Raw genomic sequence first — 18352 nt, forward strand, 5'->3', positions numbered from 1 at the left:
AGTAATAAAATATTTTCATTTTAAACTATATAGTAAAATAAGTAAATAAAGTTTGTAAATTAACTATTGTTTTAGGTTTTATTAAATCTTAAACTTGTAACTTATCAAAAGCTTCTTAACCTTTAGTTTACATGTTGCAAGTTCGTTTTTAGATTTTCAAAAATGGTAGTAATGATGTTATTTAAGCACAAAAAAAAATTTCATAATAAATTCTGTGCTTAAGTGTCACTCCGTGCTAAAGTGAGGCCGTGCTTTTCTGACCCGTTCCTAGTTAAATGAGATCAACACAAAACTTATTTAGATAAGTGTTTATTACCATTTTAATATAGAATAAAAATTGAGAACTTAAAAAATAAGATTTTACTAACAATACAACTAACATGCATGAACGAAATTAAAACCTTAACACTTAAAAGTTGTAAGTTAAAAAATGAAAAACTTAAAATCTACATATAACATTATTAATAATATTTATTGAAAAAATAAAATATAACTAACGTCATTTAAATAGTAAACTAACTTTACCTTATAAAAACTATTAATTCCTAGCATATACTATAATTATTATATAAAAGTTAAATAAAAATTTTTCAAAGTATTAAACTAACCTTAACTTTTATCAGTAACAAAGTAATTATATGCAAAAGTAAAAAATTCGACATAAACAACTAAAATTTTCTTAAGAGTACCATAAAACGTGATGTTTTTTTTCAACCAAACTTATTTACACTCAAGGCTCCATTTTCATTTTCTTGGTATCGGGAACGCTGTCTTCTTTACCGTCAGCTTGTCTCTTCATCGCCCCGTCCACCGATTCTTCTTCTTCTTCCACGATCTTGTCATCCTGCAAACCGAGAACTTTCCAGGTTTGACCGAACGCCAAATACCTCAACGCGTGCTGTGTAAATTTCATTTGTTTACATTATTAAAGTTTTAAGAAAGTAGAACATCATGACTTATATAAACAACGGATGAAATGGTTAACAGTTTTATTTAAGGTTAGTTATGTTTAAAAACAAAACGTAAATATATACTGAGTTGTAAAGTCAATAAAAACCTAGACAACTTTTAAACAGCTTTAATTACATTCAAAAGTTTAACAAACACCAATATTAATAAAACGAAAATAATAAAAAAAACCTGAGAACTAGCAGTGATGTCTTCTTTTTGCTGGAGGGTCAAGTGCTGGAACACTGACACGAGTTCTCGCTGGCACGGATCGCTTATCTCGTCTTCGAACAACAAACCGCAGCCGAGTGCTTGGAAAATGGCCTTGAAGGCGAGGAAGGGGGTGAGCGCGAACCCCTGCAGCGACCTTAGTGAGTTTTCCAACAAATGCTGCACCATCACCTCTATAGTCTGTCATTCGAAAATATCTCATATTACAGGGTTGCCAAATGATTTTGGCAAATTTTCTCCAGGTTTTCAAAATTTCCTCTAGGTTTTTAAAAGCACATACTTTTGGGTCTATTTTTAGTTTAAAGTTAAGTTTAAGGAAAGAAACTGTGTTAAATAGTATAAAAACGTTGAAAAGATGTTGTAAAGCTATTTTAAATGTGTTTTTTAATAAAAAAAAAATTGTAGATGTCAAATTTTTTTAATCTATATGATAGATTTTTTGTGTCAAATTGAAATTTTACTATTTATCATGTTAAATTTGTTAAAAATTCCAGGTTTTTTAGTGACTTTTGTTCAAAATTCCAGGTTTTTCTTCAAAATTTCTCAAATTCTAGATTTTTTGGCCTGATATTAACACATCGAGTTGAATAACAAGTTTTAATAATTTGAAGTTCAACATTATAACATACAAAGTTCAACATCAGTTTTTATTTACCTGGTGAACTTAATATAAAAAGTATAAATTAGACTATGCTTTGAGTTGTAGAGACCAAAGCATGCAGTAAGTTATTTAGAAACTTTATAATCCACTTAACTTTGTAGCTTAATAAAAAAAACATTACCCAGCTGCTAAGCGACTGCCATACAGGAATTCTGGAAACGAAGTCGTTCAAAAGCCTCACTGTATTAACGCAGGCTTGAAGATTCATCGCGCAGGCCTGTTTCAAAAAAAAACCATCAATTTTAATAAAAGCTTTAATGTTTTTTTTTTTAGCTACATATTTACCTTCTAGGTAAGTTTCTGATGCAGCAAAAAGTTAAACCTAGATACAAAAAAATAATATATAATAAAACTAAATATTATGGAGAGAACAAATGTGATTGGTTAATTTTATGCATCATAATTCTAGTCTAACAATTTTCTTGTTCTTTGTGCAAACGTTTACACAATTATTTTAAAATTCAACGAAACTCTATTAACAATAACTTGAACTTTATATTTAAACTATTTAACTGAGTATCATTAAAAACTTCTTAACAATAGAAAATAAAACTGAAAAGAACTAATGAATGTGACCGAATCGAAGTTATTAAATTTTAGATTATTAATTCCGTACAAATCTTAGTACAAAACATCTTACTTAGTATTTAAAATAAAAAATAAACATAAATTTTAAGAATAAAGTGGTTGATCATTGTTTTCATTCTCATATTAGGTCATATTTTCGTATAAAAATATTAATTATAATAAATAACTAATACTTTTATTTATTTAATGAAACTTTGATACAGTTTATAATATTTCCAACGACTCTGAAAAAGTTACACAATAAAAACTAATTAAATTTTTTTTTTTCTTAGTTGGCAGCAAGCTATTAAAATAGGATAATAATTAACAATATAAAGACTAGATCTAACTCACATGAAACCATTTCACGTGTCGAATTTCTTCATTTAGTTTAACACACTTATTTAAATCTAGCATGTCTGGAGGAATTTTTTCCACAATATCGCTTTTCGAACTTGTTACATCTGTTTTAGTAATGATGAAATATCAATAATATTCAAACACGAAAGGATGTAATTTTTAAAAATTAGACACTTATCTATTTTCGAATGTTTTAATTTTGTAGGTATACTATTGTAATTTTATATAAACTTAAAACCAGGTGCTAAATAAAGTTAAAATCAACACATTTGCTACTGGTGTAAAGAAAAAGTAGATGAACTTATATTATTCAACTAAATTTTTAAAGCACACAAAGTGCATATAATAGCATACCATCTGATTTAAACTCTTTTCCGTTTTGAACCTTAGGAGGTTTCATATGAGGGCTAGAAAGCTCAATAGTGCAAACGTGAATTTCTTCGTTGTTATTTTCATACCTCACTTGTGTGCTATCTACCAAATTTGTCTGTGTGAACCTCTTTTCATCTAGTTCCATTTCAATGCAAACTTCCTAACAAAATAATATTATTTGCTTAAAAAATAACTACGTATATTAAAATGGATTAATTGTACTAAAATGTATAACTTCATTTAGGTAAAAGTAATTTAGATATGCTATAAATTAATAAACAATACATATTGTTATAGTTGCATAACAATTATATCTATTCGACTAAACTAGGTCTGCAGAAACTAAGGATAATATTTAAAAATGTTGTAATGATACTTCAAGCATACTTACCTTATTTTTTTTTAATGAAATAAAATAGATTTAAGATGTTTTGTATATAATATTTCAATTACTCTTTAAGTTTTTTAATAACTTTTATAAAAAGCTACTTTCAATTAAGCTTACTATAACCATAAGAAACTAACTTTTATAAACTTTGGTAACAAATTTGCGACTCTTTTGACCATGCCTTTAGTTGGTTTCTCGTTACACACGAGCACCATCTGGCAACATCTGTCCTCTTTCACCAACAAGCCCTTTGCAAGGTTGCCAATTCTCTGAACGCTCCGAAGCAACTTGGCAGGAGGATTGATCTTCTTATGCACCGTAGCGCTACAAAGTTTAAAGCAGAGCCACTTTATTTAGGGGTTTAAGTACTGATGTTCTAAAAAATATTAAAAAACAAAACGACAGTGAAGTTATAAAATGTATAAGTTTAGTAAAGCGACTTAAACAAATTAAACAAGATTAGCTTTCACGTTAAACAAAAGCTTTAATCTAACATTAAATAATCCGACCTTAGCTTAGAAGCAAATACAGTCATTTCTTCTTCGTGAATTTTATCCGCAACATTTTTCAACGCAGACTCAACAACTTGCACTAGCAATTGAATGCTGTCCAGCTGTTCCTTGCACGGGTATATTTCTTTGTGTCGCTTCAGCACTAGTTTGTCGTTTTTCGATCTTAGCTATAAAACAGTCCAATTAACTTTACACAAAGTTTATAATCTTATACAAAAATGTTTTAACGAAAGAGAAAAAAAGGAATGTATACGAATAATGTAAACAATTTTATAAACTAAAATGTATTTAATAATGTATCGTTGTGGTTCACTTTCATCAAGTATTAAACAAACTACAGTATAATCAAATAGTTATTTTAGTAAGAACTATTTTATTAGAGTATAAAAACAGAAAACAAGTTTCAGCAAAATACAGTTTATTGATACTCAAGTTTGAGAGCAAACACCGTTTTTGTCATTCAAATAAACTTACTTTATTGCTATTTTATGGTTTATAAACTAAAACTCTATTATTCAAGCATAATGTTATATGTACCAGTAATAATTATTACTATATCCCATTTATATAAAAACAAATTACTGATTTCACGCTTTAATAAGAAAGCTTAAGTTTAAAATAATACAAAAAAAATTACTGGTATCTTCTTGAAAGGTTGTGGAATATTGCTCCTTGCCAGTGCAGCTGAACGGTGGAAACCGGCTCCTTCATCGAAACTAGCTTCCCTTCTCCGGCGCAAATCATCTTCCCTTTGTAGTAATTTGATTAATAGATTTTAACTTGGAAAACAATTCATTTCTAATTGCAAATTACTTTCTAAGATTAGGTATTTAATAATTTTTTCAAACTTTAAGCAGTAGTTTCGATCAAAGCTGCTAGTAAAATGAAAGAAACCTTTTCTGTTGCTGTTGAAGTTGCTTCATCATCACGTATTTTTGATGCTGGTTAAGTTTTACTTCTACTACAATGGTGGGATCAACTTTTTGCTAAAAATATATAAGTATTTTTTAAATAAATGTTGAACAAAAATTTTTAACAAAAAAAATTTTTTTTTTTAATTATTTATAGTTTAAATATAATTTTAAAAAATTAAAACTTAAATTTCACAAAAATGTATACAGGATTTACAATTATTTTCAACTTTATAGGTAATAAACTGACAAACCACACGCAGGTTTCGAAATAACTTGCAATCAACAAATGTACCTTGTAGTTGAGCCGATGCCTTCTGCCCCTCACATGGCTCTCGTATGTGACAACGTCGTTGAACTCACACTTGCACAGCTTGCATCTGAACCTGCGAACCTTCAGACCTTCTTCCATCGGCAGTTCTTCCACGTACGACTCCCCTATCGGCTCGGCGTCTGACAATGAACAGTTTAAGAACTTGTACGCTTGATACTGATGTAAAAATATAAAGTATTTGCAAGGTTCTATTTGTTCTCACCTTTATTTTCAAAACCATGTACAAACACCACTTTCACAACTTTTATAAAAGTTTTATTTAAAACACATTTTATAAAATTTAATAACAATTCAGTGTAGAAAATCTAATAGATAACATAAACTATCAGCCAAAAAATAAAAAAAATTATGATTGAAATAAAACTTAAAACATATAATGATTTAAATGCAAAATTTTGTATTTTAAAACAGTGTTCCACAAAGAGACTTCTGGAAGGATCTGAATAAAGCCGAATGAAAAGTCTTTTTTTTTTGTTTCTTACAAAAACTTTTCATATTTAGAGCGATTTACTTATACAACTATTTTAATAAGAAACGTTTTATTACAATAATTTTGAGTAAAAGTTAATTATTTTTTTTACCAACTTTATTTTCACTAATTGGAACTTCTAGTATATATCTTTTTATTACAAATTATTTGCTAAGCGCGGCCCATAAAATTTTATAAGAGCTTGAATCGTCATGTAACCCTATAACACTACTTCTCGAAACTCAGATGTAACTCGAAGCAAAATTCTCCAGATTTTTTTTGTTTAATTAGAAAGTAATTAGTTTTAAAAATGAGGAACACTGGTCTAAAAATATGGTGAAAAAAAATATTTTTACTGCAAACAGAAGAAAACTTTATGAAAACTACAAAACTTTTTGTAAACTTTAGTTAAAGTTACTTAGAAAAACTTAAAACTTGTTAAATTTAACTGAAACTAAAGGGTATAAGGGCAAAAATTCGTGTAATAACTAACTAGTATATGGCACAAGGTCTACAAACAGATACTAGTTAGTACAAATATCTTAAGATTTATTAATAAAATATTCTTAAAGTTGTAGTATTACTATTAAGCTTTTAAAGACATCAGTTATTTAGAAAAAAACTTTAACTATATTACTTTTCTAAAACTTACCTTAAAAAAATTGTAAGTAAACATCAAATGTTTTTTAAGATGTAAAGTTATTTCATTATAATACTTTAATAAAATATATTTTTATATGTATACACACAATTATTTTTCAAACTAATCGTTATAAAAACAAAATTATTAGCTTTTAGTACATAGTTTTAAAAAGCTTTTTTAGATAAACATTTTGTTAAATTTGGTTTAATCAATTATAACCACTCTTACTTAAAAGCTTATAGCGAATACCTTATACCCTTTAATAAAACCAGGATTGCCATTCTTTTAGACAAACAATTTAAAAAATGTCCTGATTGACAAAAAATGTCCTGAATCATCCTCAGTTTTAAAAAAATTAATGAAAAATTTTATTTTTGAAAAATCAATACAAATCAGGCTCTTCAAGAAAAATAAAATAACAAAATGTTGAATCAACAAAACATCACTCATATTCTATAAAAAAAAAACTGGCTTGATATTTTAAGAAGTCTTAAAACTATCATGAGTTCTTTATCAAAAAACTAAACTATCCCAAGACATCCTGAGGCTTTCATAAGTTTCAAAATACCCTGAGTTATCTTAAGCATCCAAAGTGTATGGCAACCCTGTAAAATTTGAAGCTAGCAACATGTTTTTAAACTGTTTTTAAGACTATTTAAAAGAATAAATGCAAAAATAAAAAGTCAGGTAATCTTAATTTAATAAAACATACGTATAGGAAGCCCAATCATGTAGTTTGAACAAGTTATTAACCAAGTAAATGGATAAAGTACAACAAACAATACCAAACGACCCTAAAATTTATTATTCCTGAATCAAAATTAGTTTTGTATTTGTGAAAACTTATAAAACAAAACAATTAAGAAAAAAAGTTTGTCGTGTGTAACCTATGTTTTACATATATACCTGACTTTTTTTTATCAGCACTTTACCATGCACAAAGTCAGAATGAGACAGGTGTTAAGATACCTTTTTTTTAAACATCTGGCTTTATCTGACTTTGTCATACAAAAAAGTAGTTTACCTATACCAAAAAGACTGCAAGCTTGTATTCTGTAAAATTGATGGTAACCAGGTCAACTCCTAGCAAAAAAATCAAGTTAATTAAAATAAAATTTGAACATAATAAATTTCAATAAGCCAAAGAAAATGTTATCAAAAATCTACAAATAGTCATTTCATATAATACTCGCAAAACACAAGTCAAGTTATCATACTTAAGTATTCTGCTTTTTTTTTTGTTTTTGCGAAATAGTTGCATGTGTAGAAGTTTAAAACTGGGTATAATAGGTCTGTGATTTGGATTTTAAACGGTAATTTAAAGTTTAATGCAAACTAAACTCTGTCATCAGTAAGTTTATGTAATTCGAGTATTTTACTATGGTATCAATAAATAATATTATAGATAAGTAGTTTACAGTGTAAGCTTACATTGATTTTATAAAAAATAAAATTAAGAAAATAATTCTATAATATAAAAAATTTTAAGCAACACAATAAAATACCAATATGTAATATTTACAAATAGTTAAGTTTAGCATTAAAATTATAATCAACATAAGTTTAAAAGCAGTAAATGTGTAAATTATTACTTAATGTAAAAATTATTACAACATGTTAAAAAAACTTCATTAAAAAATTATAATCATAACAAAGTATGTTTAAAAAACTAGTTATGATAAGTTTTAAGTAAAAAGTAAAATAATCTGAAAAAGGGAAAAATCCAAAACGTTATATAAAACATATATTATAACATGGTTACTAAAACTGCTTAAACAGATAAAAAAAAACTATAACTGAGTATTGTTTAAGACTAATATTTTTTACCTAGGATATTAGTTATTATCTACCTTACTGTTTTCTTTACATAAATCTATTTAGAATAACTTTTTATTCATACTAAAATACATGTATGGGCTGGACAGACTACATTTAGAAGACAGCTAAATTGATTGTTTTATATGCATATAATACTTTACACAAACTGCAATTTCGGGGTGTGTTTGTGAAACTATGTTGAGTTATTACATTCTGGTAAGTTTATTTTAACCTTTTTTTCGATAAATTAGCCTTATTAATTAGTTTAGTTTATAAATCGTTTTTACTAACTAAAATCAAAGTAATCAGTATGACAATTTAGTATTACTTGATTTTAGTATTGCAGAACAAACAAAAATCAATTTTTAGGCAGCCTGAGTTTCATGACAACTTGAAATATTTGTGAAGAGCGATCATGTTACGAAGTCTAAAATATTGAACATAATTTAATTTATTAAAGAAAGTAGCTTTATTTGAAACATTTTTTTTTTAATTATTTTAAGCTTATTAAACCTACCACTATATTGTAGTTTTTACTCGTGGAAAAGTATTATTCAGTTTTTTTTTCAGACACGAAAAGTTCAACACCAAAAAACTTTACTTTAAACTAAAAAAAATCTTTAAAAAGTTTTTTTTTTGAGCAATAACCTTTTCTAAATTTTTTCTATTATGAAAAAGTAGTAAAAAGTAAAATTTTTGTGTAGATTTTTAGCTAAATTCTCAAAAATTAAGCTGTTTTAACTAAAAAAAATAACGCATTTATGTAAATATAGTCATTTTTTTAGAGCATTTTTATGTTAGTTTAAAACAATATCTACTTTGGATTTATTTTAAAGTTACTGAATGTAATTTTACTATTCAGTTAACAACATTTGCTTTGAGGATACTTACTGTTTAATTTTTTTTCTTTCTTATATTATTATATTCAAACATACTTGTTTTTGGAAATCAGTCCTTTTAAACCATTGAATTTGTTGTTTTTTAAATGTATTTATTAAATAATTAGAACTACTTTATTTATGACTAGCAAGTGATATATTACTAATTACTACTGAAGTAACATTTAAATGTTATAAAAAAAAAATTTAAATTATTTGAAACTTACCTTTTTTTGGCTCATCTTCATTGTTATCTTTTTTTAAATTTTGAGGTTGTCTTGGTCCTATTTCCTGTTTATTTGCAGATTTTTGAGGATTTTTAAATTGTTCAATCTTCTTTTGCATTTGCCTCATTTGATTTTTAGATCCACGTATTGCACCATCATCAACTGAAAATATTACTCTTAAGTTTTTTTCTAATAAAATTGAAGTAACTTGAGTCTACTTCTAACTTAAAACATTAAAAAAAAAATTAAGACAAAAATTAAGTTTTAATTTAATATATATCTATTATAGTGGTTTTTACAGAAAGCCTCTAAAAACTTATGACATTTGAGAGCATATATTATGTTTAAACAAAAACACCTATAAAAACTTATCTCTTTCATTTTTTTCTACTTTTTTTTCAAACTTACAATTGATAGTGAACTAAAAATAGCGTTTTGCTTGCTCTTAAATTTGATAACATAAATTAATATTATCTAAGATATTGATGTAATTTCTTTAATATTTTTTTTTTTTAAGTTTAGGTTGTAATAGTTAGAACAGTCTGAGTGTTTAACTCTTAGTAAATGTATACAGCTAACAAAACTTTGTTGTTTTATAAATTTGTCTTAAGTGAAAAAACATTTGAGTAATAAAACTCAAACAACAACTAAGAATTGAAATCTATTTAAAATGTTAAATACTGTTGTAGTAAAAGAAAAACTATTAAACTAAACTATCATTGTTTTAAAAAGTAGTAATAAAAAGATTTAGAAAAACTACTAAAGTTCAACTAAAGTTAATTTGATAAAAAGGGATCATTGACTGTCATTAAAATATCAAGTTAATTTGTTTAATTACTAAACAAATTTGCTTGACTAAGAAGGAGCTTTACACACTGAGTTTAAAGTATTTAGCACTAGTAAACTTTAAATCTATTAAGAAATTTGAGAGAATTTACAATTGGCAGATAGATCACATTACAATAAAATATTTAAAAATCTAGTAAATGGCGATGTCTTTTTTAACTCACACTTGCTTGTTTAATCATTAAATAAATAATTACTGAAAACTACGAAAGGGAATTAAAGTTTACTTCTTATACTAACCTTCAAAAAATTATTAATATACTATTTTGTCAGGATTGCTCAAGTTTTTTGAAATGTTTTCCAGGTTTTTGGATAAAAGTTTATATTGTAATTTTTAGTATAAAGTTAATTTTAGGTAAAAAAATTCATCTTAAATAGTATAGAAAGATTAAATAGATACTGTAACAATACTTTAAAAGTGTTTTATGGTGAATAAAGTTTTCAACGATAGCAAAAAAATATTATATATGATACATTTTTCGTACCTAATAAAAATTTCATTGTTTTACATGTAAAAATTGTTTGAAATTCCGGGTTTTTCCTGTTTTTTTAATAATTTTTTTTAAATTCCAGGTATATTTTATCATTTCTCAAATTCAAGGTTTTTTGACAACTCTGATCTAGTGGAAACATTTCTTTAAACATTAAACCTAGTGTTAGTTTAGAAAAACAAAAAAGTTATGAGTATAAAAAACTCACAATTAAGAATGGGGAAGTTGTTTGGATTACTTGAATTATCATCGACTTTGTAGTGTATAGGAGTGTAACTCTTTGGAAGTTTATTTTTTGATGCTTCAAACTTTTCCTAAAATATTAAACAATATGTCTTTTAGAGCTAAATCAAGTTTAAAGACGTTTTATTACAGAGATAAACAAATAAAAAATGTCGAAACCAAAACTGTTGAAATACTTTTTTCAAGAATTATAAACAAGCAACTTAAACATTTTAATTATAAACACCAGGCTTTAACTTAGAAAGTGTTGAAACACATAGACTGATTTTATTCTTCTTAAAATCTAAAAATTTTAAAGAGCTGCTTGTAATAACTGTTACTATAACTCTTACTAATTAACATTATTGTAAAAATTTCACTAACTTCTCGGTTAGGAACTTCACTGTCAGTCAGCTTTTTGCACCTGATCAAATAATCAACGAAATCCCAAGCTGCGCGCGTCTGAGCGTCTTTCTTGTTGCCGGCACAACCCTTGCCCACGTAGGTGAAGTGAACCGCGTGCATCTCGGCAATGTACATGACCTTGCTGTTCGGCAGCGGGTGCGGGGTCATCGTGTACTCCGGTTTCGACCTGAACTTTCCCAGGTACGTGTACAAGTACGCCTTCACTTCGGTTGCCTGTTGAAAAGAGTGGGCTGTGTAAAATACAAAGTGGCAGAAAAAATTGAAAAGCTTTCGAAAGAAGGATTTATACTACTAATAACTATATAACTTATACTATTAGTAGTATAAAACCTTCTTTCGCGAAAGATTTTCTTTTTTTTTTGCTGAGGTTGCTAAGGATGTAGAACTACTTAGAACCGGATCACTATTAGCTTTATGATTAAAAAACGTTTTTGGTACTGCTGCATGCGGGATTACACTAGATAGCAATGCGTTGTTTTTACTACACTTGAATAAACCTTCATGACAACGACTTGTTTTTACTCACAACAGCTGTTGATCTACGGTATCGACTTGAATTTTCCCCTGCTAATCTCAAACAGAAGGTTGTAAGGCTACTGAAATCAGGAGTTTAAATAATAGTTGTCGTGAGATTGGTCAAAGTGGTAAATTCCTCTAGTACCGCCCAATAATCCTAAAGCTCAACTACCTAAAAATGCTGTTGCCAAAAAATTTAAAAAAAAATTGTTGTTCTATTCTACATTTAAATCGGAAACAAGTGCAAACACTCACGAAAGTGAGCAACAATATTCAGTTGATTAAGAGATTGAAACAGAATTCAAGTTTTTTTGGCCGAAAAAAGTTTAGCTGCTGAAGAATTTAAAGAAGTTTAAGTCTTGTCTCGGTGGAACTCAAATAAAAAGAAATCAAGGTTTGCAACCTTTTTTTGATATGATATTTACTAGACTACTTACTTTTATATATGTAAACAGTTGCTTTACAATTTATTGTTCATCTTATAATTCGAACTTTTGTAAATAAAAGTATAATGTAAGGCTTATCATAAAAAAAATAAAAAAAGTTCGTTATATTTTAAAGCATTGTAACATTTAATTTCTTTTTTTTTTACGTCACACTACGTACACAATTCAAGTTTAGTCGTATAACAAGCTTGAAATTGAACATTAAAACTGAGATTTCATATTGGTAGAAAATTTTTCCTAGTGTTCAAATACAATATTTAGACAATAACATCGTATTTTTTTAACAAATATTTGTTTTAAACAATGTTCACTAATTAATAGTATTATAATTACTAAATTTTATAAGTTTGTTCTCTATTGAAACTACATAAAACTTTTAGGATCTGGATCTGGTCGGATCTTGAATTAAAAAAAAACGGATCCGGTAGATTACTAGTTTTAATATATATTAGCTATATCTAAGGTTAAATATTCAAAGTACCACTAAACTACAACAAGATAACAAATAAAAACTTACTACAATTGGTTTATTGGGATCTCTATTTGCTTTGTTTTTCAAACGCTGTTGTTTCCAATGCGGCAAATTTGAGTAATCTGTATTGTTTTTAGAGAATTTGTTGTTTCTATTGCTTGAAATAATATTGCCAGAAGCTCCATAGTTCTTGGTAGCATTGCTGAACAAGTTCATGTTTGAATATTTTTTATGTGGGTTATTAGAAGACTGCTGGTTGTTGGCCACACTCTTCTGGTAGCTGCTATAGCTGCTGTGATAGTGATGAGGCTTGTTGTAATTAGTTGTTGGAATCGTTATATTGTTTGACTGTTGCTGCATCGACTGTTTTGCTGGTGCGGCCTATATAGATTTGAAAGTTTTTGCATTTGTTTAATTTTTACGTTAATTAAGATTTTAAACCACTTAGTTTTAAATGTTATTAATTTAAAAATACATCTAAGCAGAATAACAAAAAGCAATTAGTATTTAATATTATTATGCTTCAATATTAAGTATATAACAAAACTTATAGTGTTAAACTTTTTAATTCATTCAACCTTCCTAAATTGAAAAATAAACGATTCAATCCAAAAAACAACTGTTAACAATCATGTTTACCTGGTGTTGTTGAGTATTGGGCATTTGGCGATGTTGCGGTTGTTGGTAAGAATTATGGACAGATTGCAAGTTCTGCACTGGCTGCAGCTTTTGAATTGGTTGTAATTTTTGGATTGTTGGCAATTTTTGCACCGTAGTCAACATATTTTGTTCTATAAGAAAATCTTCTTTATGCACTACTATACAATTTTAGCCATAGATTGTTTCTACACACAGATACAACTTAAGAAATAAACTAAGTATAAATTTAATAGTTAATACAAAAAAACACGTATCATATTTAAGTTGTTTTGCAAAATCCATAGATTAAAAACTTTTGAAAATTATCAATTACTGACGCGTATTTCTATAAGTCGGTTGGAGAGCATTGTTCTGTTGAAGATTGTTCGACTGCTGCTGGTAGTAGCTGGCTGGTTTGGCGTACTGCTGCTGCTGAATATTTTGTTTTTCAAATTTTAGTTATAAACAAACAATAATAATATTTATAACTTTTTTGTCATTTATGCCAAGTTAACATGTTTAATTTTTATTATTTTTGGAAACAAAAAAGCAAGCCTGAGTGAACAAAAACAAACCTGAGTTAAATAAAACTGGCCAAAGACAGTCTAAGTATATGAAAACGATAAAAAAGCAGCAAGAATAAAAAAATCTAAAAATATGTTAATTAAGTTCAAATACTAGAATAAATCATTATATTAACGAATGAATTAAATATCTAAAATAAGATTTTTTTGAAGTCTTAAAAAATAGCATTAGAATTAAAAAACAAACTAATTTGAACTTTGCAAAAACTCTAAACAAGTCTGAGTTTTTCAAATAACATGATAAGATTTTAAATTAGAAGAGTTTTTTTCTTAAAATTTTCAATAATCTGAGACAGTTATTTTGTTACCTGATGTTTATACACTTCAGTAACTTTTTATGGATTTTTCAACTGTCCTCAAAACTAAATAAGTTAAAATATTTATTATGCGTCAGTAATAACTGAATACTTAGATTAACTTACAAATTGTCATACAGTGTAAGTTAAAAAAGATTGGTTTAAAATTGAATATTTTTCAAAATTTATCTCATTTAATATAAAAAGCAATTTAAAATATTTGTTTATAAAAGATTTAATTTTGTTTGAGTTCCGCAAAGTATTATTGCGTAATTAAGTAAAAGAAAAATAATGTGCTCTCAATATTTCAAAATGCTTAATAAATATTTGCAATAAACAGTTTTTAACAATATATTTATACTTGTTTAAATCTAAAAACATACACAATATCTAGAAATTTATCTGATTGTACTGCACTTTAAAAAGCAATAAATTGTTGAGTATGAAAATATAAACTTATTTTTTTTATGAAATATCTTAGAACACGTTGAAACATGTCATTATAAACTACCAACTTGAACAGCTTGTGGAGCAGGTGATGGTGTGACGGTTGTTTGATAAAAGTTCTGCTGATAATTGGTGACGGGCGCATGAGAACCTGCTTGCTGAGAAGCAGCACTTCCTACTACTACAGCTGGAGCCTGCTGATGAAATTTAATAATTTAATTGATACAATCAATTTGACATGATATCTAAACTAACATACTTTTTTAATATGTTATTTTACGTTGGTAATAGAAATTACAGTCATTGCAAAGAGAATAATATAAATAATAAATATTTATCAAAATATCAAAAAAAAAGGCTGTAAAAATATAAGATTCATTTAATTTTTTTCCTAAGGCATAAATAAAGATATAAACATTCATAATTTTTAAATGCAGGAATATCACAATATGTTTACATAACAGCTAGGAAACTTGATTTTTCAAGAGAAACATGTTTAAAATACTTTCAAAAGCAGTTTTTTAAACATATGCAGGTTGTGTAAGTGGGCATGCTTTTTTATTTTTATTGAAAATAAAATTTCCTAAATGTTATCACCTATTTGTTATAAATTATATTAAAAACCTTATTTCTGGCTTAGTTTAACAACTTAAATATCTAAGATAAATTGAGCAGTATGATCTTGAGCTTTAACTATAATAGTACATTGGAAAACCAAGTATTGAATATGAGGATTAACAGACTAGTTAATTATTAAGTCTATGGAAGAATTGAAAACAATTTACACCGCAACCAACGTTGGTGAGTATTTATCAGTAAGAAGCTTCCTAGCAATAGGTAGCAACACTTCATGAATTAAAACTAAATGTGGTTTAAAAACATAAATTTTTAAAAGAAGAAAAGGATCTAGTATCTTAAATACATATCAAGAATTTCAGTAGAAAGAACCAAATAACAACTTAGAGCAGGGGTTTTCAAACTGCAGCCCGTATTCAAAATTTTGTTTTATCTTAACTAATACAATTTAGTTTTCAAAAAAAAAAAACTTAGTGTAATTTCTAAAAGATAATCAATCACCTTATTTGTTTTTGTTCAAAAAAATTAGTGAAAAATTTGCCTTATATGCATAATAAAAGTGTTCCCTTTTTAGACTTGCCGACCTTGTCTTAGAGGAATATCAGCTAAATTAAACTATTTTAAAAACTGTACAAAACGTAAAAATTAACAGTTTTAAAAGAGATTGTAATAGAAGATCAGAAATGTAAACTATTTAAATATTTTTTTTTTATTGAGAATAAGGAAAGGCAACTTTTCTAGTCTGCGTGCCAGATTTACAAGAAAATTAGTTTTGCACGTCTTACTTTTTTTAATGTGTGTTTGGGTTTTAATAACAGCAGTATGAAAATTAAAAAAGCTTGTTAAAAGCAAAATTGAAATTAAATAATCATATAATAAGCCTAATAAAGCATTTTAAATAATTTATTTATCAAATGCTTAATTTTGTTTGATTTCAACAAAATATTATCAGGCTAAAAAAATATTTAAAGCCATCATTATAAAAAATACTTCTGTTGACAGACCAAATCTGGCCGTGTTTCTTATCTGTAATTAATAAGTTCAACTACTTACTTAAGTTTTATATTTATTATGTAAAATTTTATGTTTTTCGTGTGTATTATTTTCATACAATACAAATAAATATTTTTACTTTAAAACTGTAACTTATTTAATAAAACATTTAGATTATTTTTAACTTTACTTTTTATTTACAAAAAGGTAAGCAACCTGTTGGTAAGCAACAAAAGATGTTGGTTGTGACGCAGGTATAAAAGCAGGTTGCTGCTGTTGAGCAGTTGCAATGTTGTGTTGAGCAAAACCAGTGAATGCAGGGCCAGTTGCATTGTACCTAGCTGTCTGTTGCTGTGGAGCTTGTACATTGTTTGTGGACAAACTATAAGAAAAAATAATTATACTATAAAGTATTTCATTACTCAAGAGGGTAACCTATTATAATTAGTAGATTAACATTAATTAAAACAACTAAAACACTTATGACATTTTCTATTCTCTATAATTTCTGTTTTAATAGAAAACTAGTTAAAATAACAATTTGTTTAGATAAGCTTGTGTATACTAAAAACTACAACTTTGTCTTTTAATGAGTGTCTAATTTAAGTTAAAGCCACTCATTTAAGTTGAAGTCAAAAAACTTTTTAATTAACATTGAAATTTGAACACTGAAGTAATAAATATCAGTTATTTTAATAAAATATTCAAAAATCAATAAACTTTTGAGATATAACCAGTTTTTTAAAATATCTAATAAAAAATATTTTTTATATTCATATTTTTTATTATCAATTTTAGCTTTAATTCAAAAACAGACCAAAAACTTTTCTCCTACTAAATTTTAGTATTAAAGCTATTTGGAGACAAACGTCTTTTTTCATTTAGTCTAATTTTTTTATCAATGAAAAGGCTACTAGTTGCTTTTACTGTTTTTTTAAGGTTAAAGTAAGTTTAGAGATATGAGTAATAAAAGTTAAAGCCTTCAATAGGTTCCTTTTTTCGGAAATGGAATAACTAAAGTGGTAAAAAAAGGCTATTTCATTAAATATCTACCTCATCTACAGATACACATTTGATCAGAAATCTTTTTATTAATTTTTTCAGTCTTTATAAGAATATATTTTTTTTAATTTTATTTTTTTTGATACCATATTTTGGCTACAAAACTTTTATTCTTAATTTTTTTCATGCATTGTTTTCTAAAAACTGACTTTAATATAGCAATTACATTTTCTTAACACTAGGGTAAATTGCTTTTAAAATGTAGAAAATTTGCTTCAATTGAATTTCTCATAACCTTAAGAAAATATACAAAGAAAAACTTCTATCTACTACACTCTTTGTATTGTAATATTTTACAAAACTGACTTAATATCATAAAATAAACTATTTTTTATACAAAATATTTTAAAGTAGTCACATTATTTTCTAACAATGTTAATTTTTGGAAATTAAATGTTGTAATGCACTATAGCCTAAATTAGTTATAAATTGTATTAAAAAAGAATTTATAGTGATATACTTAAATTATAATTTCTTGTTTTAGTAAAGTTAGTTACATTATAATCTATTTTATAAGAAAATTGTTTACTCAAATTGAGTCTTAAACTCTATATTTTACTTAAATGTGTAAAAGTATACAGGAGATAAACTTATGATGCTTAAAACTATTTGATATTTTAATTCTTTTTAGAAAATATTTTGATACATTCAGCTACACTATGTGATGGTAATACAAACAAACCTGTTATAACTTTGATTCTGGAAGTTGTAAAAATTGGACATTTTTCTTATTACATTAAAATATTCATTTATCTAAAATAAGAAATCTTCTGCAAAAAAAAATTCAATACTGGATTGTCTTTTTAATATGCTTATAACAAAAAGCGTTATAAATTTCTAAACCAACATTACAATATATACAGGGTTGCCATTGGTTTTTGAGAAATTTCCTTCAGGTTTTTTGAATTTCTTCCAGGTTTTTAAAATTACAAGTTTTTGGGTTTATTTTTAGTTTGAAGTTATTTTTAAGGAAAACAGTGTTAAGTAGAATAACAACATTGAAAAGATACTGTTAAG

The 18352-nt window shown here is 26.4% G+C and overlaps 1 protein-coding gene across 4 annotated transcripts; it reads right to left on the reverse strand.

Annotated features, from left to right (window-relative positions):
• Positions 1-544: 544 nt before the first annotated feature.
• On the reverse strand, positions 545-18107 carry LOC145831443 (uncharacterized). Of its 4 annotated transcripts, none has more exons than XM_082938703.1 (19): positions 18018-18107; positions 16490-16655; positions 14773-14898; positions 13716-13809; positions 13378-13529; positions 12784-13119; positions 11263-11517; positions 10865-10970; positions 9320-9481; positions 5246-5403; positions 4934-5025; positions 4677-4788; positions 4037-4206; positions 3665-3851; positions 3122-3299; positions 2762-2871; positions 1962-2057; positions 1141-1359; positions 545-898 (listed from the first exon to the last, which is right to left on the reverse strand). In XM_082938703.1, exons 1-19 carry the CDS (start codon positions 18056-18058, stop codon positions 731-733), a joined length of 2928 nt encoding a protein of 975 aa, XP_082794829.1. In that variant the 5' UTR covers positions 18059-18107; the 3' UTR covers positions 545-730. The 4 variants fall into 4 exon arrangements, with proteins under 4 accessions (XP_082794829.1, XP_082794831.1, XP_082794830.1 ...); XM_082938705.1 differs by having other exon boundaries at positions 13716-13800; positions 14773-14901; XM_082938704.1 differs by having other exon boundaries at positions 13716-13806; positions 14773-14901.
• Positions 18108-18352: the final 245 nt, after the last annotated feature.

This window comes from Thalia democratica, chromosome 3 (assembly GCF_965202585.1).
Source record: "Thalia democratica chromosome 3, ktThaDemo2.hap1.1, whole genome shotgun sequence".
Taxonomy (NCBI): Eukaryota; Metazoa; Chordata; class Thaliacea; order Salpida; family Salpidae; genus Thalia; species Thalia democratica.